This window comes from Falco naumanni, chromosome 9 (assembly GCF_017639655.2).
Source record: "Falco naumanni isolate bFalNau1 chromosome 9, bFalNau1.pat, whole genome shotgun sequence".
Lineage (NCBI taxonomy): Eukaryota > Metazoa > Chordata > Aves > Falconiformes > Falconidae > Falco > Falco naumanni.
The window spans coordinates 36947748-36973716 of record NC_054062.1 but is presented as its reverse complement, the minus strand read 5'-3'; the positions used below and the strand labels follow the sequence as shown (position 1 = coordinate 36973716).

The following is a 25969-nucleotide window of genomic DNA, read 5'->3' as shown; positions in this document are numbered from 1 at the left end:
CGTGTTTACAACCCGCCGGGGCGGGGACGCGGGAGGAGTGGGGCCGGCGGCACCGGGAGCGGTGAGCGGGCCGCCTCCGCGCCCATGTGCCCGCAGCCCCCGCCGTCCATGGAAGTGATGGAGGGGCCCCTCAACCTGGTGAGCGCGCGGCCGCGGGGGACAGGGGGGGCGTCCTGTCAGCCGGCCCTGCCGCCGCTCTCGGGCCTCAGGCGGCGGCGAGCGCCCGCGGCGGGGGCAGAGCGACCCCCCTCCCCGCTTTCCGGTGGGTAACCGGACGGAACAGCGCGACTTGAACAGTAATCGGGGCCCTCTCCGCCCTGCACACAGACACACACACACCCCCGCCCCAGCACCTGTTCGGGGCTTGTGCCAGGTCCTGCCGCGGCGGCACCGGGCCCTGACCTGGCCGGCGGGGAGCGGGGCCGAGCAGCTGGCGCGGCCGTGTGGCGGCTTGGGCGGCCGGGGAGAGCGGGCCCGGCGCGGGGGCTGTGCGGGGGAGCTGCCGCCCTCAGGGCGGGAGCAGCGGGGGCAGGACACGGCGCGGGGCTGCCTGGCGCGGCGCGGTCGGACCCCGGCCGGGGGGTTAGCCCGGCCCAAGCTGCAAACACAAGGCAAGTTCTGTCAGGAAACCTTCAGCTGACACAGGCCCTATCTGCGTGACTTTAAAGAGTTTGAGGGACTTACCGGGGCCCGCTACTGACTAGCTGCTTTTAGTTTCAGAAGGCGAAACGCTGTAAAATCTTAAATCAGTAATTGCTCAAACTAAATCTCTGAGGAACTTTAACAGAAACACGCCTGAAAAACGCATCATCACACAAGCTAATCAGATTTTAAGCAGCCTAAATGGGTAGGTTTCTGTCACATAGACGAGCTCTAGGGTCAAGAACGGTTAATTCTCTGCTGCCTTGTGGCAGCTTATTTCGACTGTGCCTCAGATGCGGTGATACAGAGAGCATTATTCCCTTAGAAAATGAGCTTTGGGCCAGCAGTCCAATTAGCCAGGAGCAGCACCCCAGGGGTACTGCTGGAGTGCTTCCGGGAATTAGTGTGAGCCAGAAATTGTTTAGACATTGCCATGCAAACCATGGAGGCTTGTGTCAGTTTGGGTTTTAATCAAAGCTGATTTGTTCCCGCTTGGTGTCAGCCCTGGCAAACCCTTGCCTGCTCCGTACAGTCAGTCAGGTATTTCTGGACTGTTCTCTCAAGTTTCAGAAAGGCTAGTAAAAATGGCATTGCAGCCCACCCATGGAATTAGGGATTGATGGTGCAGCAGGAAGATGATCTGTTTAGATCTACTCTGATGGTGCAGAACTACTCTGGGTATGTCTGCATCATGCTGTCTCAGACTTTTTACTCTGCGTACTGCAATTCTGATTGAAATAGGGAACAGCAGGAGGTAGAAAGCTCTTGTAAACCCATCATATCAACAAGTTAAAGGCAGACGAACTTGCAGCACAGTAGTGCAGGAGGGATAAGCTATAGCGATTTCACAGGCACTATAAAAACCTTCTAAAAAGTATGTCTAGTACATGAGCTTCTAAGGAGAAGATTATTATTGAATATTCACTAGTAAATGGCTGAAAGTAGCAACTTTGTGACAGTAGATATCCCCAGTTAGTACTGTTTCTTAATGAGACCCCTCACTAAGGATTGTAGGAGTGACAAGAGTATGACTAAAACCTGGTTGATGATCCTCTGACCATGACAGGAATGTGCAGTTACCAGACCTGTTTAGCACCAGGTTAACAATAAAATCAAGACACTTCTGTGTTAACAGAGGATACAGGAAAAAATTTATATAGTTTTGTACAGAAAATTACAAAGTTGCCTGCATATATGTTCCTACTCCCTTTTAAGAAGCATCCTGAAATACAAAAACTTCTTGAAACTGCTGCACAATACAGTCGTTAGCACAGAAAAATGACGCGTCTTTTCAGGTTGTGTCAAGCGCCATGAAAACTCTTCATGATGAGCTTAAATGGGTACAGTACCGTAGTTAGAACATGCCTACATTTTTACAAGGACATGAACAGGAGGAACTAGAGTTTTGCAAAGATCTTCTATTTACAGTCCCTTTCTGCAGCTAGTTTCAGGTTTGCAATAACATTCAGGGAAGGTGCCAACCTCCAATATAAGAATGTTCATGTAAGTTTTTGACACTATACAATGTCATGTATTTCACTTGCTTCTCATATAAATCTCTTCTCTTACCTAAGTCTAGTTCCTGTGGACTGGAGAAGCACAACTTTTTTCAGAGGTGCCAGACCATCAGAGAGGAGGGGAAAAAACCCCAACCAAACAGCCCTCCCCCCTAAACCACAAAGTGGTTTTGAATACAGTAATCATTAGGTCTATTTATCTGCTATGAATGACTCAACTACAAGACATTTTCCTTCTTTCAGTATATCATGGCTTGCTAATTTTTGTGAAATTGATTTTTCTTTAGTTAAGGCTTCTCATTAGCATTTGCTGTAGTTCTTGGATGTTGCTCTGTCCTGCAAAACTTGTTAATTAGTTGTGTATTTGAGCATCTAGTCTTAGTTACTGGAAAGCGTGGATACTGTCCTGATTTTCCTGGGGAGCTGATCTGACAAAAATGCAAATCCTTAGCAGCTTTGCAGTATCCTAATGTCTCCATTTCTCTGTCAACATGTAGCATGCCAGCTGCACTTAATCACTTGTATTGGTGGCTTTCAGTTCAGTTATTATTTATATATTTGACTATTTGCCTAGCCTTTCTAATTACAGGTGGCATGCCATACCTTATTGTATTCTGCTGACTTCAATTACATTCTTTTTCGGTCTTCTGAAAGATAACAGTTCCCTCCAAAATAGTATTTTATCTTTATACCTCTGGGTCTTAATGCCTTAAATTATCATTGATATTTCTTTTTCTTAAGTTTAAATCTTTTTATTTTCCTAAATCACCGATTTACCTCTGTAGATGACTCGAGACAAATACCTATTTACTTTCCAGAGCTGTTTAAAAATAAATAAATAAATCTCTAACTACAGTGGGTTTTGTTTAATGGAAGTTTTAATTGTTGACCTTCAGGTCTAATGACTTCAATGAGAAATGGACCTGTCTTTTTAAAATTTGGGCTTTGGTTTTTCAGACACTCTTTTTTTTTTTTTAAAGTTATTAATATGTTTTGTATACCTTCTCTGCCATTGTTGCATGCTTAACAAATAGTCATGCTGAGTATAACCCCATCTTTCCTTCTTTCAACCTTTCTAGGGCTTGTGCTACAATACTAACTGCTGATTTGATTTTTCTACTGAGCTGTCCTCGAGGTATTCGTTGTCTCCAGTGATACTTCATTTAGGAATAAATTGAATCAACTTTTCCCAAATCTGTTGCCATTGTCTGAGTTATGCAAGCCATAGGAAAGTGTTTTGGGGCAGCTCTGATACTTCAGCATCCATTTTGTCTCTTTTTCTTATCCTTTTCTCTCCCTGCCTTGGTGTAATGTATGCTTTGCATTTGATTTTGAAAGAATAGGTTAAAGCCCTGATTCTGATGCTTTTACTAATAGGGAAGCCAGTTCTTTAGCCCTCCGAATGTAATATTTAGGAACTTAAAATTGGTATGGACTAATTAGAGTCCCTGCACCTGCAGGCAACCATATAGTGGGGAATCTAGTCCAGCTGAACACTTACTTCACACATAATCCAGTGCCATAAACTAAGACATCTCAACATTCTTTAACAGATGAAATCTTTTACTGCAAAAGCACGAAGATAAGTCTCATAAGAAAAGGCACTATGTAAAAAAAGTGCAGTTAAGAGCTGCTCTGTGCTGCCTGCTGTAGGAGCAATTCCTACTGCCATCTGAGTTAGGCAAAGAATTCTGATCACACATCCAGTGGTAATTTTAACCTTGGGTATAGGAGCAAAGGGTACCAGTTAAGAAGCACAACCACACACAGCTGACCATTAGAAGCTTAGAAGTAACACTGTAAACATGAGGCAAATCATTCAACGAGCAAGTTTCCTTTCTAGTCTGTTCTTGCAGTTGATACTGTCTCCAGCGCGCAGGACCTCATAACTCTGCAGTTATCCTCCCACAGAATATCCTCCCGTAACTCTGCATAACCTCAGTATCCTCCCATAGAATATTTGCTGAAGAGCCATACCACCTCTACCTTGTGTTCTTCTTACAATGTAATGGTACTTTGTATGGTTTATAATAAAATATAGCCCAAAAATCTGGTAAAAATCTGGTGAATATCTATTGCCTAGAAGTTTCTTGAAGTGTAAGTAAACCAGCGTGGAGAGCTGTTGTTTTGATGAAAGACAGAAAGCATGGACCAGTGGCTAGAGTGAGAATAACACAACAAAATGTATATTGCAAGAATCTCATGTAATAGAAGCTTTTAATGTTAATGCTATAAGCCAGTGGTAGCAACCATTTCCATGCAAGCCAATCAATGGTCTAATTTAAAAAATGATTTAGAAGTGAGGTGAATACTACATCTACGTAAGGGCAAAATAACAAGCAGAATAAATATGCAAGAGTAGTGGGAGAAAATAGAAAGCACGTGTGAAAGTTTACCAGATACTGAAGGATTTAAACCACATGGGCCAATGTGTTTGAGACTTAATGCCAGCCTGTGCCTCTGTTATTTTGGTTGGAAAAACAGCAATATTATGTTAATCTAGAGAAACATCTACTGAATCCAGTTTGTTTTCTTTCATTGTTGTTTTTTCTTTTAAATAAAAGTTAGCCTCAAAGCTGCTATATTTGCTCTTCCAATCTAAAACGGAAAGAAGAGGCAGATGCACTCAATTCTGAACTCAAACTGGAGAAAACAAGCTTGTAATAATAAAAGTGGAAGTATCATTATATAGACATGCCCAACAGAAAGCTTGTTTTTACCACAGTAGTAGAAGCCCTGTCTGGGTTTTCCCAGTAACAATGTGATCTATATGGGGCCATTCATTTCAGCTAAAGGAAACGTAAGGTGTGAACCCACAGAGGCAGCAGCCTATCTGTCTGAGTAAAGCGACTGGAGGCGTGGAGGTGATGTGTCAGATACTCAGCTGAACAGCCAGATCAGTAATCGCCTCCTTGGAAAAGCTCAACAATGTTTTTATTCAGTCACATAACTACTATTAAAGCATGACACAGAACTGCTCCATGTTGCACACCTAAGAACTTGCAGTGGCTCCCAGTCAAGAACATAATTAGCTAAGCTACAGGTGGTTGACAGAAGCATTATTTCCTCACTGGTGTCTATGCTGTTCGGGTACCTACCAGCAGTGCCTCTCTGCTGTGTCATGCTGGCATTAACGTGCGTAACATCAAGCCATGCAGTTCAGCTCCGAGTAAGCATGCCTAACAGTTTAAAGACCAAAATGAAACCATCTCATAGAGGCCTGGGGAGGCAGCAGAATGAAGTCACAGCTGAAGACTTTCTGCCCCACTTGTTTGAAATCATTGCTCCTGGAATAGTTTGTTTATTGGACTATTTGTTGTGATGATTCAGTTGTCCCTGCCGAGGGGTGGCTCAGTTGCTGTAGCAGCTTGAGCCACGTGGTTGAGGGCTACATATAGGAGCCCAGGTTGTTGTTTATCATCAGGGCAGTTGCACTGTTCTCATTTAGCTTATAACCTCTAATTAGCAAGACCTGTGTAGTACCAGCTGCAGCACTATATATGGGGACAAGAAAAGCATTACCAAAGCAACTGAGAGCTGTAGGTATATGAAATGGCTCTGACAAGCAATTTGAGGTATTTAGTGCTTTTATCATATTAAATGGATGAAAAAGACAATTTGACTGGGCAATAGGTAAAAGGATGTCGTGCCTTAATGAAGTTGCAGGTGATCAGGGAAAGAACTGCAGCTATACCTCTATGGGGTTTTGAAGACTCCACTGAACCTGAGCAGTGTGAATGTAAGTTGGTTTCATTCCAGATCTCTTAATTGCATTTGCATGGTGAGGAAATCAGACTAACAATTTTATCTTAAATTTGGAATAGGTTGGGAACAAATGCATGGTCAGTTAGAGCTATTCAGTGAAATAACGGTTGGCTAAACAACTGGTTGCTTGTCTGCCCATATATTTAAATTCTAATACTATCACTTACTAGGGAGTTGAACTTCAACATCTTTACAGCTCAATACAAAGTGACTGAGTCTTAATATTGAGAATACATTCTCATGAGAGTTTCACATATTTGTTTTGCTCTATAGTCACACTAACCTGTAATTTACAGTTCAGTCATTGTTCTGTCAGCTTTGCTAAGTACAGGCTTTCAAAGACAGAAAATTGAGCTAACCTGTGGCTAGTGGTCTTGGTTGAGCAGCCACAATAGGTTCTGGCATTTTTTTTGTTTCTCCTTCAGTCACTTCTATCTTTCTCTAAAGAATACAAAAAGTATTTTTAAGGGAGCTTGCGACTGGTAAGAAAGCTACAAGTTACCATTTCTGTAGGCTCAGTGGCAAATATGTTCCCATTATTTAGCATAAGTTACAGTACAGCTCTATTATTTTCACTTCAACTGCCTGTAAATACAAGTGTTTTTCATAGCCACCCTGACTTTTATTCATTGTGATTGCACTTTTTTTTTTTTTAAATTAAAAAAATGGATGGCCATAGTTTATTCTTGGACCTCTCAGGTCATTTTCCACTTGTATTCTCTCTGCATTCCATTTTTCAATGCATATGCAGACATATGCATGCAAACTTAAGTCCACTATTTGCTGGTAAGAATGGGTTTGAAAGAGACTTCTGTAGGTGTAGCACTGACAGAGGGTTTGTGGGGTGGGGGGTAACAACAGTGCACCACCTCATCCCACCCTTTGTGGCCTGCTGCCGTGAACAGCCACATAGGAGATACTTAGCACTCTTTTGTACAATATGGAAGCAATGCAGTGTGCGCTTTCTGACGCTTCCTTTCTTCAAAATACATTCTTAGAAAAAACAACCCTGTATCCTTAAGGAAACAAATCCCCAAACAGATCCCTCATCTCTTAAAAAATACCTTCATCTTTGCTTTCAGCAGTAAGTGAGCATAGGTATTGATCCTTTCTGGCAAAGATAACCGGTATCCACAGTCCGTAGCATAAAATAGATGGTGTTAGCAGCAAACAGTGGTTTCACTTAAAACATTTAGAAACTGCTATATTAGACAGAACTACTTTGTAGTTAGCTTTCCTCAGGCCCCATCATGTTAGCAGCTGTGTTTTCCTGCTTTCATTTGTAACTTTTTTAGCAAGTAATGCACTGTAATCTCTGCTTTGTAATTGTATTAAAATATATTGCTTTCTAGGGAGTCCCTTAGAATGAACAAAGAAGGCTGCAAGCTTAACATCTTGTGCAAGGCTTTGCCAGTGAGGAGCTGTTCCCATTAGGGGAGCAAAGAAACACAAAACACACACAAGCCTACCTGTCTCAGCTACAGGAGGACTTGCAAATCACTGCTTTTAGGAGAGGGTAGTAGACAACCTGTTTGAAAATGAGTGGTACTACATCTGTCTTTTAAAAATATTGTAGGATTGAGCAGGTTTTTTCCTGTTACTCTCCTTTCTGTAATAGCTAGCCATCAACTGGAATCATATGGGAAAACCAGCAGCTTCCCCCCTACCCTACCCCACCCCACCCCACCCTAAGCTAGGATCACATGGTGGAAGTTGTAATGGTGCACTGTCTGTAGAAAGAAAACTAGCATTTTAATTTTTAGCTTGAGGGACTGGTAAGAGATCTGTCAAGTGGGCCTTATGGCTTCACTTCTCATGGTCTGCAGTCACATCATTGTCTAGTTTATGTTGGGGAAAAAAAGAAGGTGGGTGTTAGTTATTTGGCTTCTAAAGAAAACTCTAGGCAAAGAGGAGATCTGCATTGCTGTTCAGAGGATTGTTTGATTATTTTTTTATTCTGTTGCTCAGAGATTACATAGGTAATGACTTGGGCTAGTTGGGTGGAAAAATCAAATAGGAGCATTTCTCCACCATAGCAGCACAAACTTACAAGTGCAGGTATCATCCCTTAATATCTCAGCTACAGTTGGAAAGTTTGAGGAAAGCTGTCTAGCTTACCTGCTTCTGTAGTCGATCCAGAGTAGTTCCAAGTGATGCAATAAGGCACACACAAATACTTTTAAGAACCAAGTATGCTGGAGCAAGGTGAGGAAGCTTTTTAGCTTGGTCATCCTTCACTCACACCTGCTTCCTTTTACGAGAGTCAAATTGTTATGCCTGCCCATTTGCCTACTGGGAATTCCTGCTTGTCTGGATTGGGAGTGACATCTGAAGTAGTTGTCGACCTGCTTCCCACCTTCAATTCCATAGCTTGTTCATAAATTATAATTACTCTTACGCCACATCCTACATTTATTTCCAGTACTGCAACTGGAGGAGGAAAGAGCAATCAGATATATAAACCCACCACAGTTAGACAACAGCTGTTTCTGTAATCATCACAGCAGCAAGACCAAAGTCAAAGCAGTTCTGTTTGAATCTACTGGGAACTAGCATAGCAGCTCCAGATTTGTTGGTGTAAACACCTTCCTCTAACATGACATCAGACCAGGGAAAAACTTGAGAGCCATTTTTTCACTTTATGATAAAGAGCCAATTCTTCCATTGCCAGTTTTATAATGGGATACAGGCCACTCTTATGTATCAATCAAAATAGATTTGCTAACAATGGTTGGATGCTGTGTGGCAAAGTGTAACTGAGCACTAAGAATAAACCAGCAGACTAAACAAGATGTAGAAGCTTATCCGTGATACATGGCTATTAAGCATCCAAGTACTTCTGTTGCAGCTTCATCACTTGCTGCTAGGAAACAGCACCACTAATTTCTTCAAACTGGTGATGAATAATCTGCTATGAAAATGGGAGAAATTCCTAGGTCCTTCCACAATGAGCTAGTTGGAACAAACACAGGATAGAATAAATGAGCAAATATTTCTTTGTCAAGCTGGCAAGAAAACATACAAAATGAGAAATTCCTCGCTTATGACCAATGGCAAAACACCTAGCTTTCTCACACAAGGCTGTGCTGAAACTGATTTTTCTCTACTGCGTTTCCTGTTGTTTCCACTGGGGAAGTATGTCACTCTGCATCAGAGTAAGATGGCCTGTCATTAATATATTTTGCTGTAAACAGCAAGAAAGGCATTCTGACCATGTAATCCGAGAATCCTAGCTTTTCTTTATGCTAGCATCTCTGGATTGTTGCTTTCTTAATTTTATTCACAGTTAAGCCAAACTTCAGACTCCATTCAGCTTCACTGGGAGTTAATTGAGAATGGAAATCATTTACTTGCTCAATCAAATAACAACTGACTGTCCTCAAATGTTCTGCCTGTGCTTAAGTGATTTGAGTAAGATCATGCTCCAAGTTTAAAACATATGAACATAACCACTGAAAACAATCAGACTCAAATTCTTCTATGTAAGAACTAAGAAATGGAACCAGGCCCATGGCTTGCTGAATTGCTTCCTTAGCTCTTCTGTCTCTAGCTGCCCCGTTTCCTCTTTCCCTGATTTTTCAGACCTGCCCATGCAGTTTGCAGAAGCAGCTGTATCGATACTAATTTATTGAAAAATTGTTTTGCAAGGAGCCCAGCTCAGGTGTTTTTATGTCCATGATACAGCTAATTTGTAACTGGATGAGCTGCCAGGAATAACCAAGGAGATGGCTCTATATGAGCTGATACCATTTGTTCATTTCAGTAGGAAATAAGTTTATCTTTCTGGCATATGTCATTTGTAGGAGTCCGTAGAAAAAGCGCATAAAATAGATGATTTTCCAATAGAAAACACTTCCTCTTCTGGGATTATTTAACCTCAGGGCAGAAGGAACAGGGAATGCTGACAATGCTCTGAGCATTGAATGAAAGTGAGCAAGAAGATTACAACCAAAATACTAGTTGCGAAGAATCAAGGAGCTGTGGGGTTTTTTTGAGAACATTCCATATTAGCATATAAAACCAGTTTTAGAAAAGCCAAACGTCTAAATGCAGTGATATAAATGGTAGGAATTGCCTAAGAGCAGCTGTTGCCCAAAAGAGTGTTTTCTGCAGAAGTCATTCTCTTCTGTGCTGTGAGCGCTGCTAAAATTCTGGTAGAAAGTTGAACTTACTGTAACACTGTAGGTGATAAGTCAGTTTGGAGGAAAAGATGACAAAGAAATTGAGGTGCATTTGGAACTTACTTTTTAAATGGATTTTAGCCTAAGTATCATGTTAGTCCTGATAGAATCATGTTACGTCCTGTTTGGGTTATCTGACCTTCAATGCTTCTGCCAAGACTGCAGGAGACAGAAAAGTGTGATTCCATAAGGCCTGGAGGGAACCAGCTGTTCTAATGTCTTGGATATGGACAAATGTGTTCATTTTTACGTTGATCCTGGAAGATGCTTAAAGTGAGTCAGTAACGTACATTTACCAACGATCTGAAGTGTGAGATGTTTTATGCCTTTATTTGGGTGAAGGGAGGGTATAAAGAGTTTGTATGGGTCAGAGACAAGGATTACAGAAGCAGATATCAGGCTCTCAGCTCTGCTTCCCCTACAGGTTCAATCAGTATCGATTTGGTAAAGCCTTTCTTGAGAAACAGTACTCTTAAACAAAGAAACAGGCAAAAACTTCCTACAGATTTGGAAGTGTCTTGTGTTGTTTCCCAGAGTCAGTGCCCAGTACCTGATGTCTGTTTGCTTCAAACTTAACATGAAGTAAAGCAGTCATGAACAGTCTGTGCTACTGACAGTCTCGCCAGTTAGTGATTGTAGTCTTCGATATTACATTTCATATTACACAGCTTGTCTTGGAGGAAGTACCATAAATTTCATGTCTTGTAGTAATGGCAAAAAGACTTGCTTCTATGAACGTTGTGGTGCTGGTTATGCAATAGTGTTTTCTCACTGAGCATACGCAAATACTTGCATCAATTGCTTGCTTTCAGCAACATCCTTAGTCTACCTTAGTGGTTTACATTAGTGGCTTACAAATACTAGTATAGTGTTGTTGGACAGCAACAACATGGCTTTGGTATCTTTAACTATGGCTGTGCTGCCTCCATTAATTAGTGTAAGCTGCAAACAAAAAAACAAAGATCTTTTGCAATTTCTTCACCCAAGAGGCAAAGCCTCTTGGGCATGGGGCAGCAGAAAATGTCAAACCAGCTGTAAGCTGTAACATAATTCAAGTATCTTGCATTCTGCCAGGTAAATTGCTCCTAAATACTTACAGCTTCCTATGACCTACTGGTCTTTTTACATAACTACAGTAAATACCTGCTGACAAAGGAGAACGTACTTTCTGAGGAACAGTTTCAAAAGGATTTTGTTGTGTACACACCATCTTTGCTGCATTAACAAACTTCAGTTATTTGTGCAGTACAGATTCTTGTAAGGTAGCATTAAAGAAGAAATCAAATTATAAAGCTTGGAAGGGAGTGAGAGAATTGGAATCAGTACAGGTTTCTTAGATATACTGATTACTTTTCAAACAGGTATAACTATTTGTCGGTTAACCCTCATTGATGTAATGCTCTTTTTATTTTAAGGCTCACCAGCAGAGCAGAAAAGCAGACCGTTTGTTGGCAGTGGGAAAATATGAAGAAGCAATTTCTTGTCACAGAAAAGCTGCTGGTAAGTAGGTAATTCTCACATTCCAGCTCTTAAAATTAGTTTCTAGATTTGCATGCTTCATGTAAGTAGAATATCTAGTTATTTGCAAAATTTTTATTCTTAAAATGTGAATTTGTTTTTCAGTCCAGATCAAGCACCCTTTTGGAAACTTTCTTTCTAATATGAGTAGCTAAAGTCAGGTGTTTCCAAAATTGTTGTGGCTAGGGTTAGTTATCACTGTGAAGGCAATTCTTGACTGATGGTGAAGCCAACACCTTGTGTCATACACAAACGGCAGCTGGGGACCTGCTGTAAGCCTGTTTCACTTCATACTTTGTATTTTCTTCAATGCTTTCATAGCTGAAGTCACCTGCTTTCTCTATTGATAAAGGAAATACTTAGACAAATGTTTGCTTACAAAAGTTCACTTACTTCCCTTTCCTAATGCCTGAATCAAGAACAGGTGATGAGCTCAGCTTTCCCAGAACTCGAGTGAAACAGCAGGTTGCATCACAGGCCTTGACACTGCAATTGACAGCGTCTCTTAAGTGAGACTTTGCATTTACCTGTCCATTTAACTAGTCATGCTTAATTATTTGTGTTGGAGTCCATCAGTTGAATGACAGAGTGGCAACTGCTTGGCAGAAGAAGAAAGAGGAAGTCTTAATTGGTGCAATAAGTAGAACATTTCCGTGTGACTGGGCTTGTGTGGAGACAAAATAAATGGCTACGCTGAACATCGTAACCTAGATACCAGACGTTCCCACTTTCCATTGATAAATACTAGAAAGCCCCATAAACCAAGAACCTGATAATTTCTTTGGCATTTATGAATACTCATAGCAATGAGGGGTAGCACTTACATTCTAATATGCAGAATTTTCTGTTTGGTTTCCCTCACTTCATATACCAAGACTAAACCCAAAAATGTTTCTTACCTTTCTTTGTCTGATTCTCTGCCATTATCTTACATCCTTCCAAATCTGGTTAATAATTTCTTGTACCTTGTCATTTTCAGCACTAGCAAGATATGCTCAAAGTTTGAAGTGCTGTTCTGACTGTAAGCTAGCACATTTTCTGATTTGGAGGGGAAGTTGATGAAAAAAGTGGGGAACTGTGGACTATACCCCTTCATCAGGAATATAATTAAAAAGCATGACTTCGTAATGCTGGTGTGCTGTGGACAAGAAGATTTTACTTACCACATTTTGTGTTAAAATGCTTGTATGTTAAAAGTCTGGTCCTTAGCTGTGTTTCTTCCCTTCAGGGGAAAGTTGTTCTTCTGGGACTTTCTGGAAATGGCTGCTGTCCTCCTCTGAAAAACAAACGGGAACAACCTGAGCCATGGGAAGGCCGTAGCATGTATTACATGATCTTAAAATAATTTTTTTCCAGACTTCTGAAAAAAACAGCAGGTGTTTCCAGCCACTGTAACTTGGTAAATACTTTGCCTCTGGGCTGCTGCTTTTATGTGGAGATTCAGAATAAGGGAGGTCTGAAGCCTTTTCTTAGCTTTTATGGAAACGTTCAGGTTTTGTAACCCTGTCTTAAGTGTTTATGAATTTTCTCTTCTGCAGCATACCTTACAGACGCTATGAAGCTGACCCAGTCAGAGCAGGTGAGACCAAGTGCAGCAGATACTGAAATTGGCCATAGCTCTGTTGTGTGCCGGCGTGTCATATTGTGCCCTGAACCTCTGTTGCATGTTAGGCTCTGCGTAGTTTTCTGAACCTATGTCAACTGCACCAGGAGTTTTAGAAGTGCAGTGATGCTAGTCGTCTTTGAGCGTTTTTCCAAGTGTGCATGGAGCGGGGGCAAGAGAACTACTAACCCATCCAGGGGTTCTCCAACAATAGTTTCTAGTCTGCAACGCATGTTCAAGTAGGTGATAAAACTAATTTAATATTTAACTTTTGCTGTGAGGCACTTAGGCTGTTTTGCTGAGATGCAAAGCTGAGCATCACATCTACAGTCTGTAATTTTGGTTTTACTCGTCCTGACTGGGGGATCTCCAGAACAACAGCACTACACCTTTCCTTAGTCATTGCACAAATCTATCTGTGAATGTAGTAGTGTAGCCTGCTCAGCACTCTTACAGCAGCAGGCTTTGAGTTTAGCCAATATTATCAAAGCAAATAGCCCTTGCAGATCAGACCATCTGCCTTTTCTCCAAAGGGTCATTCTTGCAGAAAAATGGTAGCCTCTTACCCAGGTGGTCCCGGTGAGTTACTAACTACCACACCACCCCCTTCATTAAATATGGCTGAATCATTTGGGACCACATCTGGCCTTGGAGCACTTTTCTGCAGTGCTGGCTGTTATTAATATGTCTACACAGATACCATCACAGAAGCATGCAGATAGTTTGTGTGGTTTAGCTTAGGTATGGCTGTGCATGCCAAATGATTCTCTTCCTTCTTGGTGTTGGTTGTAGGTCAGTTAAACTCCTAGCGCCTCTGCTCAGAGATATTGTAATCTGGTCGGTGACTTATAAACAAACAAACATTTAGTTCGCAGACCATATGTTAACTCACTCCTTCACAAATACCAGTAGTTATGCTAAATTTGGGTGACATACCTGAATGTCTTGCATTGTACAAGGAGAGAGCACTTCTTGTTGGATTTAGTATTTGAATAACAAAAGCTCCTCCCCATCCCTCAGACATGCTGTGATGTTCTTCATGTAAATATTTACATGCATGTGACTACAGCTGTGAATATTCAGGTGGGACTAGGGATCACCATTTAAATTGTTTAATCTTGTTCTTACTCAGGCTCAGCTATCACTGGAATTACAAAGGGATAGTCACATGAAACAGTTATTGCTCATCCAGGAGAGGTGGAAAAGGGCAAAGAGGGAGGAAAAGCTGAAAGCCCAGCAGAATGCTGACAAGGAAATAGCTGCACATCTTCAGACTTCTTATAAACCATCTGCTGAAGACACTGATGATCAAAACGTACTGGTTCCTGTTACTCAGAAATACAGCCCTTCCACAGAGACACATCCACAGGATATTCAGGGTGTCTTTGACAGGGACCCAGATACACTGTTATTTCTGCTTCAGAAAAAAAAGGAGCCTGTGGAAGCATGTATTGGGAGTAAAGCTCCAAAAGATGACAAAACAATAATAGAAGAGCAGGCAACCAAAATTGCAGATTTGAAACGGCACATAGAATTTCTTGTAGCTGAAAATGAGAGATTAAGGAGAGAGAATAAGCAGTTAAAAGCAGAAAGAGCTAGACTCCAAAAATCTCCAGTAGACAAGGAGCTGGATGTAGATGCCGATTTTGTGGAGAAGTCAGAGTTGTGGGGTCTGCAGCAACACTCAGAAACTTCTTCAGCTGCAACTTGGCAGAAGTTTGCAACAACTGCTGGGAAGGCAAAGGACATTCCAATACCCAACCTTCCCCCACTGGACATCCCATCCCCTGAACTCCCTCTGCTGGAACTCTCCGAAGATATACTGAAAGGACTGATGAATAGTTAAAAAACAGGAAAAGTGCTCATTGTAGTTACCCAAACCTATGAAAAGGGAAAACCACCAGGACATTGGTGATCTGAGGGCAGAAACATCTAACACAATCCTGCTGTTGGAGAAAAGGCATTAAAGCAACTTTGTTACTGTGAAATACACATCATATCTGATCTACTTCATAGAATTTAAAGGTACCATAATCGGTATAAGATGGCAAGCTCTTTAGTCTTTCTCCCAGTGTTTCAAACCAAATGACTGCCTGGAGAATGTTTGAAGTAACACAATCCTTCAGGGGTTTAGAGTATGCTATATGTAATAGTTATCTATAATGCCATAAATGATGGTGCAGAACCTAACTGTTACGGTTGCCAGTTGGCTGCCACTTCATATTGAAAAATGCTTTTTAGCAGGAATTTAAACTGTGCATAACTTTGTTAATTCAGATACAGTGCAATTTATACACATCCTAGATGGATTGATGTGCCACGCTCCATATTCCTGTGTTTTAACCTCCAGTCAGGAAAGATTTTGATTTCCATTCTATGAAGGAACCAACTTATTAGTTCTGTTGATGAGGGTTTTTTGGGTTATCTGTTTACATAACTAATCAGGGTGCATCGAATCTAGCTATTGGTTTCTGTATAAAGTGACATTGTTCAAAAAAGAAAAATCTATACTTAAGGAAAAATGCCCTTTTTGTTTTCAGTGATGCATGAATGGAAGTAATTCTAGCTGGCAGTATTTGATTGAAGAAGAAACTGTTTACAGTTTAACCTGATTAAAAAAGGATATGAAAATAAAAACCAAGGTGTTTTGACACTAAACGTGTGTTAAATTTCTACAAATGTTGCAGAGTATGAAAAACGAATTAAGGTTTATACTAACAGTGTTAGTACACACGTACAGCTAACTTCTGTGTTCATCATCCAGCAAATATGGGAAAGCTGGGATGAACTCCGAGCCTTGCCTACACATGAAGAGACTTGTCTAATAGCTGGTTTGTAACCCCTACTTAGTGCCGAATTGTCAGAGGAAGCAGCACTATGGTTTTGCTCAGGGACAGGCTACCTGGAGCTGAACAAACCGTGCTGCCAAGAGCTGTGTGCGCCCATTCAGGGTTTTGGTTTCTGAGAAGCGCAGTGCAGCCCTCACGTGCAGCCCCTTTCAGCGTGGGTCAGCCATGCCCTGCCCCTGCACTAGACCGTTACCTGAACCCAAGGCTTTCCCCAGGCAGGGTGTTGCCATGGGTAGTGGAGGCATTAGTTAACTTTTAGCTGTTAGTGATTAATGAAAGGTGTTAAGTGTTGCAAGCTACCTTATTTTAAGTTATTCTTGTGCTGTTATAAAGTAAGCTTGTTTTCTAAGAGTACATTTTTCTTCCAGAGTAGACTTGGAACTGCAGCAAGAACACCTTACTGCTGTGCAGCTTCTCCCTTTAACCTCTGTATACCTGATGTCTCCTGTGCTTGCTTGAAGGAGAGTAGGGACTGGAGGCTAGAAAGCCTATAGAAACAAAGGTAAGACGAGTTCATTAGAGGAGGTCTCTTGTACTGAACTGTAGCAGTAGACTAATCCTGCTGGGGAAAAATAAGTTATTTTTCAGTCGGAGCTGCTTAGCACGTGGCCCCACAGAACAACTGTGACGAGGTAGCCTGTTTCAGGTCAGCCCCAGCTCACTGCTCCCACAAAAGGGCAAGTTACAACCTCCACTGTCACCTGCCTGGCTGGCTGTGACAGGTGACAAGGCAGTGGAATGGAGTGTTTCTATTCATGTAAGTAAAGCAAAGAAAATGGTATATGTTTACAAGAAGGAAATAAAATTATTTAAGCACCTATCTCATGTCACTGTCAGGGATGGTAGCGCAGGGCTGATAGCTACAGAGAGACCTTTTGGCTGTCTCTGCAACAGAAGCTATATAAGAAGGAATTTTTAGTGTGGCTACCTCTGCTGAAGAGTCAGGATTCTTTGGGGGGGCAGGGGGTGAGGGAAATTGCAAGCTCTGCCTTCTGTTTTTAAGACTAAACTGCCCCTTCATATATAGCTGCACAAAGAAAACACCCGATGCGAAGGAAGCTGCTTCTCTGTAGGATAACCATGTTGAGGCAAAACTCCAAACTGCTACCATTGAAAGTGTTGTTAAAACTTTTCTCTCTCCTGCAATGCAAATGTTTGTTTGTTCCTGCAGTCTGCCAACTCAACACGTGACCACTGCTGAAATCAAACTCCAGGCAGCATGGCTTGGCATGAGAGTTTTTCACTCCCATGAGCGATGCAGAAAGGAGAATAGGTGCAACGTTCCCTTTAACAGGCTCCGAGCACTGAGCTGCAGCATAAACACTGCTAGCATGGCTGTGAGCTTGCACCAGCCCCAGGAAGGTAATGCGGAAAGCTGAATATTTCTGTGTAGTACAGACAGCATCCTGGAGCTGGAGCTGGCTGTACCAGTAAAGAGTTGGACTCTTTCCCTCCCTTTCAAATACAGCCAGTGTCAGCCAGCCAGGAAGGCTGCAAAGCTGGCAGAGAGGTGCTACATGGGAGCAGGTAGGATTGCCCCTTGCAGCAGCAGCAGGGGACATTTATAAAGCATCCTGCAGCTGAGAATCCATTGAATAATGACTTTCCCTTAGAAAATCCTTTACCTTCCAGGGGAAAAGCTAAGTGTATGAAATAAGATGAAATACTGTAATTTTCCCAAGTAAGGAATTCTTTGGTCTGAATTCAGGGCTAAGCAATTACACAGTCCATTTAAAGAATGAAAGGTTGTATAGAGAATACTCGCCACTAGAGGACAAATTTCATAGGTATACAGCGATAAATCTAAGGAAATTCTTTGCCAGTGTCTGTCAGCAATTAGTCTATGCCCCAACAGTTTAAAACCCGTTTCAAATGATTATCACCTGTCAGCTTGTTTAGAGTTCTGGCGTCGTGAAACGATAAGAAGAAATGCCTGGTTTGCTTTCCTGGCACGGCTGGCGTGGCCGCCAGCACCCCCCCCACGCTGCCTTCCCCATGCCCCACAGCCGCCTCCACAGGACAGGGGGACGGGGCCAGGGCTGGTGACCCCCCCACCCCCCAGCAGGATGACGGCCGGCCAGCTTGGCTCCCACCCGAATGTAGAGCCTCGTGCCCCCCCACCCCCCACCCCTTCAGGCATGACGAAACGGTGGCGCGTGTGAGCCCCGTGTGGGAAGTGATGCGATTTTGCATGAGCTACAGTGGCAACAAAGCGGGAAGTTGCGGGCAGTGACACTGCGTGTACCCAGAGCCTGGCACAGCGCGTGGAAAGCTTCCCTTCCCACGGGTGGCGTGGCGGAGCCCAGTGGTTTTGTACTGGGCAGAGCTAACAGCTCCTCGGGTCCGCTATTTCAAGTGTCTCACCGAGAACCAATTTTAAACACGCATCCCGACACTGAGTTCTATTCATAGACTTCGCTTTACCACAGAAACCACGCTTGCCTTGGAACACAGAAATACTATCCCTGTTGAATATAGCCAACAAACATGTGCTGTGCAAAAAGAAATTGCGATTACCCAATCTCTGGCTGTATCTCCACAGAAGGAGAAACCAAAGAAAAGCAATGGGGAAGAAGCAATGTGGAGTCTCTCGAGAATAAAATCCACAGGCTGCGCCACCAGTTGCTACTTACAGTGCAGCGAAACCCAAAATACAGAAGTGTTGGTCTTATATTTTGGGTTTACATAAAGAGAAAAGAGGATCTTGTGACCTCTTCCTCTGAGAGCATTTCATTTTCAGGAGCTCCGGCCTTGAACTCTTTCCTGCTCCCAGGTCAGTAGCAGCTGTTTCACCACCTCCACCTCCTGCTGGCCAGCTGCCAGGGGTGGGAGCACACCTTGCCCAGGCTGCCCTTCCCATGGAAAGTTGGACGGGGTGATCGCGAGGCCTCTTCCAAGCCGAGCTGTTCTCTGGTGCCACAAAAGCAGGCTCACTAGCAAAACAGGTGGAGAAAATCAAGTACAGCCACAGGTGATAAAATCTCTTACTGCAAAGGACTAAGAAATACAATAGGAAACAAAGTCAACCGGCCAAACTGTTCCAAAGTTAACCAGCGTGGTAGTGTGGCTGCCCCAAACCAGGTGTAGGCTGGACAGTGTCCGCAAGGCCTTTCTGCCTGAGCATGTGGCCTGTGGGGTTCACCTGTATAAAAAGAAGTTCGTCACTCCCTAAAGACTCAGAGCTAAGAGCTATGGCCATCTTTTCCTCCACCTTCTTTCTCTCCTGTGTGTGTTTTACCAGAAGGAACCTGAACTTACCCAGGCTTTTTTTGTCTTGTAATCATCTGAAGTGTTCCTCCAGGCCTATTTGCTGCAGGAGTTAAGGTATTATTGAGATCAAACAATATGAAATCCTTAGAGCTGTGAAAATACAGGATTTCCTGCCTCAGAGCTACTAAACCCTACTCTTTAATTCCACTAAGGAAGCACAGAGCTACGATAAAACCACATGCCCAGGGACTGGAAGAAGAAACAGGCATCTGTGTCAAGAATATATTGTATTGGTAGGGTTGGAAGGTATCAGAAATGCTCACTTTGAAACATAACAGTGAAACCCCTCCAGTGTTAACAATTAGCTTTAGAAAGGCTTGTGTTTAAAATGCCACTGTTTGTGTGCTGCACCAGGTAAAACCTCTCTTTAATTTGCCGCAAGGCAAGATTTTCCTGCTAGCTATATATAGATCGTAACTTCCTTTTCAAAACCTGTGAGAACAGATGACAAAAAGCAGAGAGGTTAGTTTGTGTGCGCTGCTAACGCTACAGGTCGTTTGCTCCTCGGTCAGAGGTTCCTAGGCCGCCCTGCTGAGATGGAAAGAAAGGGACAGGGCAGTGGGCACTGCATCGGAGGAGCCCCCACGCCACCGAGGGCTGCCCTGCTCTCCTGGGGCACACGTATCCCAGGAACACAAAGGCGGAGGAGAAGCAGTACGCCCGCTTACAAAGCACGAGTCAAAAGGTGGAAAACGGGAGCACAGTGGAGAGCGGACATTGTCTGGGGCAGAGCAGGGGGTTAGGAGGGGAAAGCACAGCGAAGCCTTGGTGCGGGAGCCTCGGCGAGGAGAGGCAGCTCGTCCAGCACGGATGTGGGGGAGAGCACAAACATCCTGCTCAGGAAAGCAGCGGAACAGGCGACGGTGGCTGTGGAAGGAGGAAGGAAGGGAAATTCCCAGTTACAGGCGCGGGGCGGGAAAGGCCTCAGCTGTGAGAGCGGGAGAGGGCCTGACAGGATGTCACGGGAGAGGGTACGAACAAAATCACCACCTACCGAAAAGGTCAGAGAGCATGAGAACGCAGTGCTGATCAGGCAGGGGTTCAGTCTGCACACACAGATCTCATCAGTTTCCATGAAGCTGGAAGAATAGAAGAAATAGATTTTAAATTTTAACTCAGATTGTTATAAACCTCTACGTCTGACCTGCATAACAGGGACCGTGGTTTCACTGCTGACAATTCCAGCAACCCAGTAACTTCAGCTTCAGCTAAACCATGTATGCAGCCAGCCCGCCATGATGAAAGACCTCAGGTCATAGCAGCCCCACTTTATTCTTTGCTAATTACTTACTCTTCATTAGTTACCTCTGCGCTACAATAGGAAGAAAATTGCCATGGTCACTTACTGTACGGCAGTGGATGGAGATGTAGAGAAGGAGCCAGAAAAGGGGGGAGGGAAGGGGTATGTGTGGAGACCAGGGCTTGCAGTTTTGATGACTTTGAGACGTGAGCTTTCAAAGGACGGGGAAAAGAAAAAAAGAGGAAGAGTTCCATGGAGAGCATAGCAGATCAAGACAGCCATGGTGTCCATAGGAAGGTGGCAAAAGATGACATTCATATTCTCATTCTAGGAGTGTACAGCATTCCTGCAGTCCATCAGCTTCAGCTGATCTCATCAGATACTTTTGGCCATACTAAAATAGTTGAGATTAGAAGGTTTTTCTGGTCTGCAGAGTCTTTAGGAACTGAAGATGGGAAGAACACGGCCAGTAACACCTTGCAGAACATGGAAATGGCTGAGAGGGAAAAACTAACCTGCAAACAACACTCCTCCCCACAACCCCTCCTTAGTCTCAGACATCAGCTATGAAAATCTCAGGCTGCGCTGGCTGTGAGCACACCGCCAGCCCCGTTTGGTGCAGGGGCGCAGGGAGCTCCGCTTTGCTGCGCCAGAGTCAGAAATCTCAAGGTAACTGAATCAGCTGAGTTTGGTACACTCAGTACTTAAAAAAGCAAGAATTTCTGGCCTCTTTTAGTGGTATTTGAACTGTTACCTTTAACAACTTCTTGTGGTCTGTTACTGCCTGTGGCATGCGACTTGCAGTCTTTTTGAGTTGACGGCAATAAACAGTTTACAGCGCTTCCCCCGTCGTGCTTGGCTTGTGCCACCTTCTCCTTGTTCACTCGCTTTTGGCTCCTTCCCTCCCACAAGTTACTGGGTGACACTGTCATTGTTGTGGGCAGTTTATGAGGCCAGGCCAGGCCATCTGCAAGCACAGCAATTCCTAAAGCAATTAGCAAAATGCGTCGTGTTATGTTTTTTACGTGTTGCAGATCCATCAGATATACTCATTAACCACAAAATTTTCAAGCTATACATCTGGTGTAACTACTGCATCAATTTACCATAGAGAAACTACACTAAACAAATCGAGCAGGCAGTTCAACTTATAGTGACTAATCGAAATCCTATTTATGCAGTTCATAAGCTAATTTATCCATTTATCTTTGCTACGAAAGCAACACAGATCTATTTACCCCAGCAAGTTGTGCAGCACCATGTAACGCCGCAGCTTGCGCCCGTCGGTTTTGCCTTTCCAAAATGAGACTTGTCTTAAAATCCCGTCCATCTCTCAGGCCGCCTTTGGGAGGATTCCGGCCGCTTCACCCACACGTTTTCACGGATTATCAACTTCTGTCATACACCTAAGGATTCATCAGCAAAGGTGGCAGGAAAGGGGTCATAAAGGAAGAACTTTAACATTCACACTTCACAACAGGCTCTGCTCAGCAGTTCACTCGGTGCCCACGCAAGGAGGCAAAACTCCGACCCCGCTGGCAGGCACAGGGATCCCACCCCACGTCTGTAGGTGCTGTGGGGTGACTGGGGCAGCAGCCAGCGCCCCGTGGGGGCTCAGAGGATGGTACCAAAACTCAGACCTCGAGGCACCGGGCGCTGCCTGCTCTGCAGTCGCCGGCAGTAAAGCACCAGAACGCCTGTGGGAAGAGGTAGAGCGGGAAGCCGGAGGCTTTGGCCAGGACCGACATAGCAACGTGACACTTTCCAAGAGCAACCCAGGGGAAACCAACCCGTTGCCTTCAACTCAGCTGCAAAGACATCCCAGCACAAGGAGCGAGCTGGGACAACAGACACTGCTCAGGCCAGAACAACTGCTCTTTGTGTAGAAAAAACACCAGGGGGGTGGAGGGGAGATATGACCATCTGCAGCAGGAATGCAAATTTCAGCAGCCTCAAGAAATTTCACAAATGTAAGAAGTACCTCATCAAAACCGGATTCAGAGGGAAAAATACTTAGAACTTGATAAAAATTCTCTTTTTTACGTATCTTGAGCTTAAGAAAAAAAGTACGTGTGACTGAAGTCCACTTGTCATTAAGCAAACTTACAACAGCAGGGTCTGCATCTTTGGCCAACGCTCCAGATCTGTGCCGCTGGCACTGCAAAGGAAAGTGCTGCACAGAACCGGGTCCGAAGCCGAGAACCTACTGCCAAGCACAGCAACATTAACCCCAAAGTATTTCCTTGCACCTTCAAATAAATTCAAAATTTTAAAACCAACTAAAGAACATTACTTTTGGAACCAGAAATTGCTTTCACATGTCACTATTTCTTAAGGTAACTTATGTGAGTTTTTTGTTGTGGTGTTTGGTTTTGCTTTGGGTTTTTTCTCGGTGACCCAAAACCTGGTCAGACCTTGTCAGACCGGGAGCAGTAACCAGGCGAGTTACATCCCAGTTGGGACACGTCACGAGCTAGCCGATGGCTGCGCCTAATGTTTGATATCAAATCTAAACTCTTCAATAATTTCACTAATTTAAATCCACGTACACCTTAACATTTCACACTAACTCCAAGAGCTCTGCTCAGTGGTCTACCATTTATCATTATTAAATAAAAGAGATATGAATCTTTTTTCTTTAATCATCCATTATTTTGTGGTATTGCTTGAACTGTAAAAGGTCAAGATGGTATAAAAAAAATTGTTCTGTAACAACTCCTTCCTCCCTCACCCACAGTAAATGTTGTATTATTGAAGACAGAACATATGCAATGCTTAAATTGTTTTATTCTTAAGGAGAGGCTCTTTCTGGCTCAGCCATCAGAGCTGTGCTCCAGCACTTCCCCTGGCAGTTTTGTCTCAAGCCCGGAGAGGGCAGAGCGGTGCACAGGAACCCGGCAGAACATTTCAAGCGTTACAATCAGAGATGCATGTGACAGTACTGCCAACACTCACACACGGGCCACAAACACCGGAAAACAAACACGACGAGACAACATTTGATAAAGTCATTTTAATGGAAAATGTAAAACCCCTTTCAACTTCAATGTACAAAGCATGTGTAACACTTCCACTTTTAACAAATTAAAGCAAGCCAATGTTTTAAAAAAATACATCATTGAATGTATATATGTATATATTTACATAGCATATTAAGTTTAATATTTAGCTTTAAAAGTTCACATAAATTTTACCAAAATGAGACAATTTTTAAATAAATTACACCTTTTGAAAATGTTTAATTGTACACTGAATAGCTTCAATAAAATACTGAAGTGTCTGTATTTAATATCTACTTTATATACTTTATATTTTACAAAGTTTACAATTATTTGGCAGTAATTTTCAGATTATGACATGACTGCTGTGCGGACTCAGCAAGATCCCAAATGCAGGCAATAGCTGGTGTTTGTGTCCTACTCTCACAGTAACCTGTCTCAATGTAGTGAAAAATATCTGAATTATTTTAGCAAACTGTACAAGTCACATTTACATTTGATCAACAATATAGCATAGAATTTTGTGTTTTTCTTCCAAAAATAAATACATCATCTTAAATCTTTGACATTTCACAAACTTCATGTACATTATAATACAGGACAGCAGAATGCTGCTTAATTGTTTGCAAGTCTAACATGTAATCACAGTGGCTGTGATATGAAGCTCTACTGCTGCAGTGTCATTAACAAGTAAATACGATGACTATGTTTTCTTGGCACTGATGGTTTGTGAAGCTTACATTAGTGTGCATACTGTTCATGTATTAGAAAAAATAACCTCCGTTTGATGTTAACACAAAAAAGCAGAGCGTGCTTAGTTCTCATCTGTATCTTCCATTTCACCTTCATGAATCTTCAAAGCTCTCACCATTTCTTTAACGGCATGATACAAGATATTTTTAACCTGCAAGAACATCAGACAGATTTTAGTGAGGCCTACGACTAAGGAACTCTGCAAAGTAACTGCGTTTAGGACTGAGTCCTAAGCCTAGTGGGTGGTAAAAAAAACCCCACAAATGAAGGCTGCATCAAGCCAGTGCAAAAGGAAACACCTTTTTACATATTTTGAAACATAACGTGAACTAAATAAAACCAGCAACTCAAGGGAGAGTCATTTACACCCCTGGCATTCATGCTGCTGCTCATTGTTATTCTGTGTGAACAGCAGCGAGGAAGTAGCTCCACGCACTGCTCCGCATTTCAATGAGCCTCGGCATGCCCTGCCTTCTCAACAGCTTCCAGAGCAGAATTCATTTCCTACCTGCAGTTTATCATCGTAATTGATTTCTTCCTTTGACAGCCTCAGCTCCTGCGTTAAGTGAAATGACTGTACAAGATGTTCTGGAGACACAAAGTCTTCGGTTACTTGAACGCAGCTGTGAAAATTTTGCACCTATCCAAAACACCAAGAAGAAGAGTGGTAATTAGTATTGTGGGGTTACTCTTTGGCAGAGACACCTGAGAAAAGAGTGGGCATTGAGATCTTTCAAACCGTGGGCTTATCAGACTAGAGGGTGTCTTCATACATTTTATGTAGAGAGCAATTAAAAGTATTCGACTTAGATAAGTGAGCTTCTGGCGAAAGGTACACATTGAACAATGCGCATCTGCCTGCGCTCCGGCACTTCTGCCTGCAGGGGCTCTGACATGAATGCAGCGCCTGCACCAGCTGCACAGGCACCCTGCGCACTACTGCTGCACGGCCACCTCCCAAGCACGGCGCCTGCGCCGCAGCCACAGATCGACTCTGCAGCAGCCCTGCCCTACGGGACCCCCCAGCACCTCGGGCCACGCAGACACGCGGGAAGCTTGTGTTCTGCCAGGCACAACTTGCCACATTTGCTGCAAAATAATTGCCAGTGGAAATATTGAAAAAAAAGAAGAAAAAAGAAAAAGAAGAACAAAGGGGCAGGGTCGGCACCCAGGGTAGGGGAGCACTTTCTTTTTTCTCTTGAACACTTCTTACTGATAAAAGGTAACTACTGTGAGAAATGGACACCATCTCCTGCGACCCAGGTCATACCTACAGGACAGGGGTAAGGAAAAAAACGCTTCCTGGTTGTGACCTGACTAACAGCTCCTGTCTGTCCGCTTCAGAAACACACAGCATCAGGTTTTCACCCCGAAATCCTTACAAATGACACTGTTTCTTCAGCATGTGAAACACCACATTTCCCGAAATTCCAACAACTGCTCATAAAGTTGTGCAATGTCAATTCTGCAAACTTCCAAGCTGCGGGTGGGTGGGGAGGGAGCGCCTTTGCCATCCTCACAAACAGTCCCACCCTGCTCAGCACTGATGAAGACCTGCATATTTTAGGCTTGAGCCTAGCAAAATCTAGAGGTTTGTAAAGCATACTGCAATACTTCCACTGTGATACCTGA

General features: G+C 43.2%; 2 protein-coding genes across 8 annotated transcripts in view; one reads left to right on the top strand and one right to left on the bottom strand.

Moving 5' to 3' along the window:
* Positions 1-15884, top strand: NRBF2 (nuclear receptor binding factor 2). 4 transcript variants are annotated; one of them, XM_040606449.1, is made up of 4 exons: positions 1-138; positions 11521-11605; positions 13162-13202; positions 14359-15884. In XM_040606449.1, the coding sequence occupies exons 1-4, from the start codon at positions 85-87 to the stop codon at positions 15070-15072; spliced, it is 894 nt and encodes a 297-aa protein (XP_040462383.1). In that variant the 5' UTR covers positions 1-84; the 3' UTR covers positions 15073-15884. The 4 variants fall into 4 exon arrangements, with proteins under 4 accessions (XP_040462383.1, XP_040462386.1, XP_040462384.1 ...); XM_040606452.1 differs by lacking the exon at positions 1-138 and adding an exon at positions 9762-9904; XM_040606450.1 differs by lacking the exon at positions 1-138 and having other exon boundaries at positions 11521-11613.
* JMJD1C (jumonji domain containing 1C) overlaps positions 15637-25969 on the bottom strand; it is a 153517-nt gene continuing 143184 nt past the window's right edge. For all 4 annotated transcript variants that reach the window (XM_040606444.1, XM_040606445.1, XM_040606447.1 and 1 more), the window contains 2 exons: positions 24846-24977; positions 15637-24488 (listed from right to left, as the gene is read on the bottom strand). In XM_040606444.1, the coding sequence (XP_040462378.1) occupies positions 24399-24488; positions 24846-24977 (222 nt within the window). In that variant the 3' untranslated portion in view covers positions 15637-24398. The remainder of the gene's footprint in view (positions 24489-24845; positions 24978-25969) is intronic.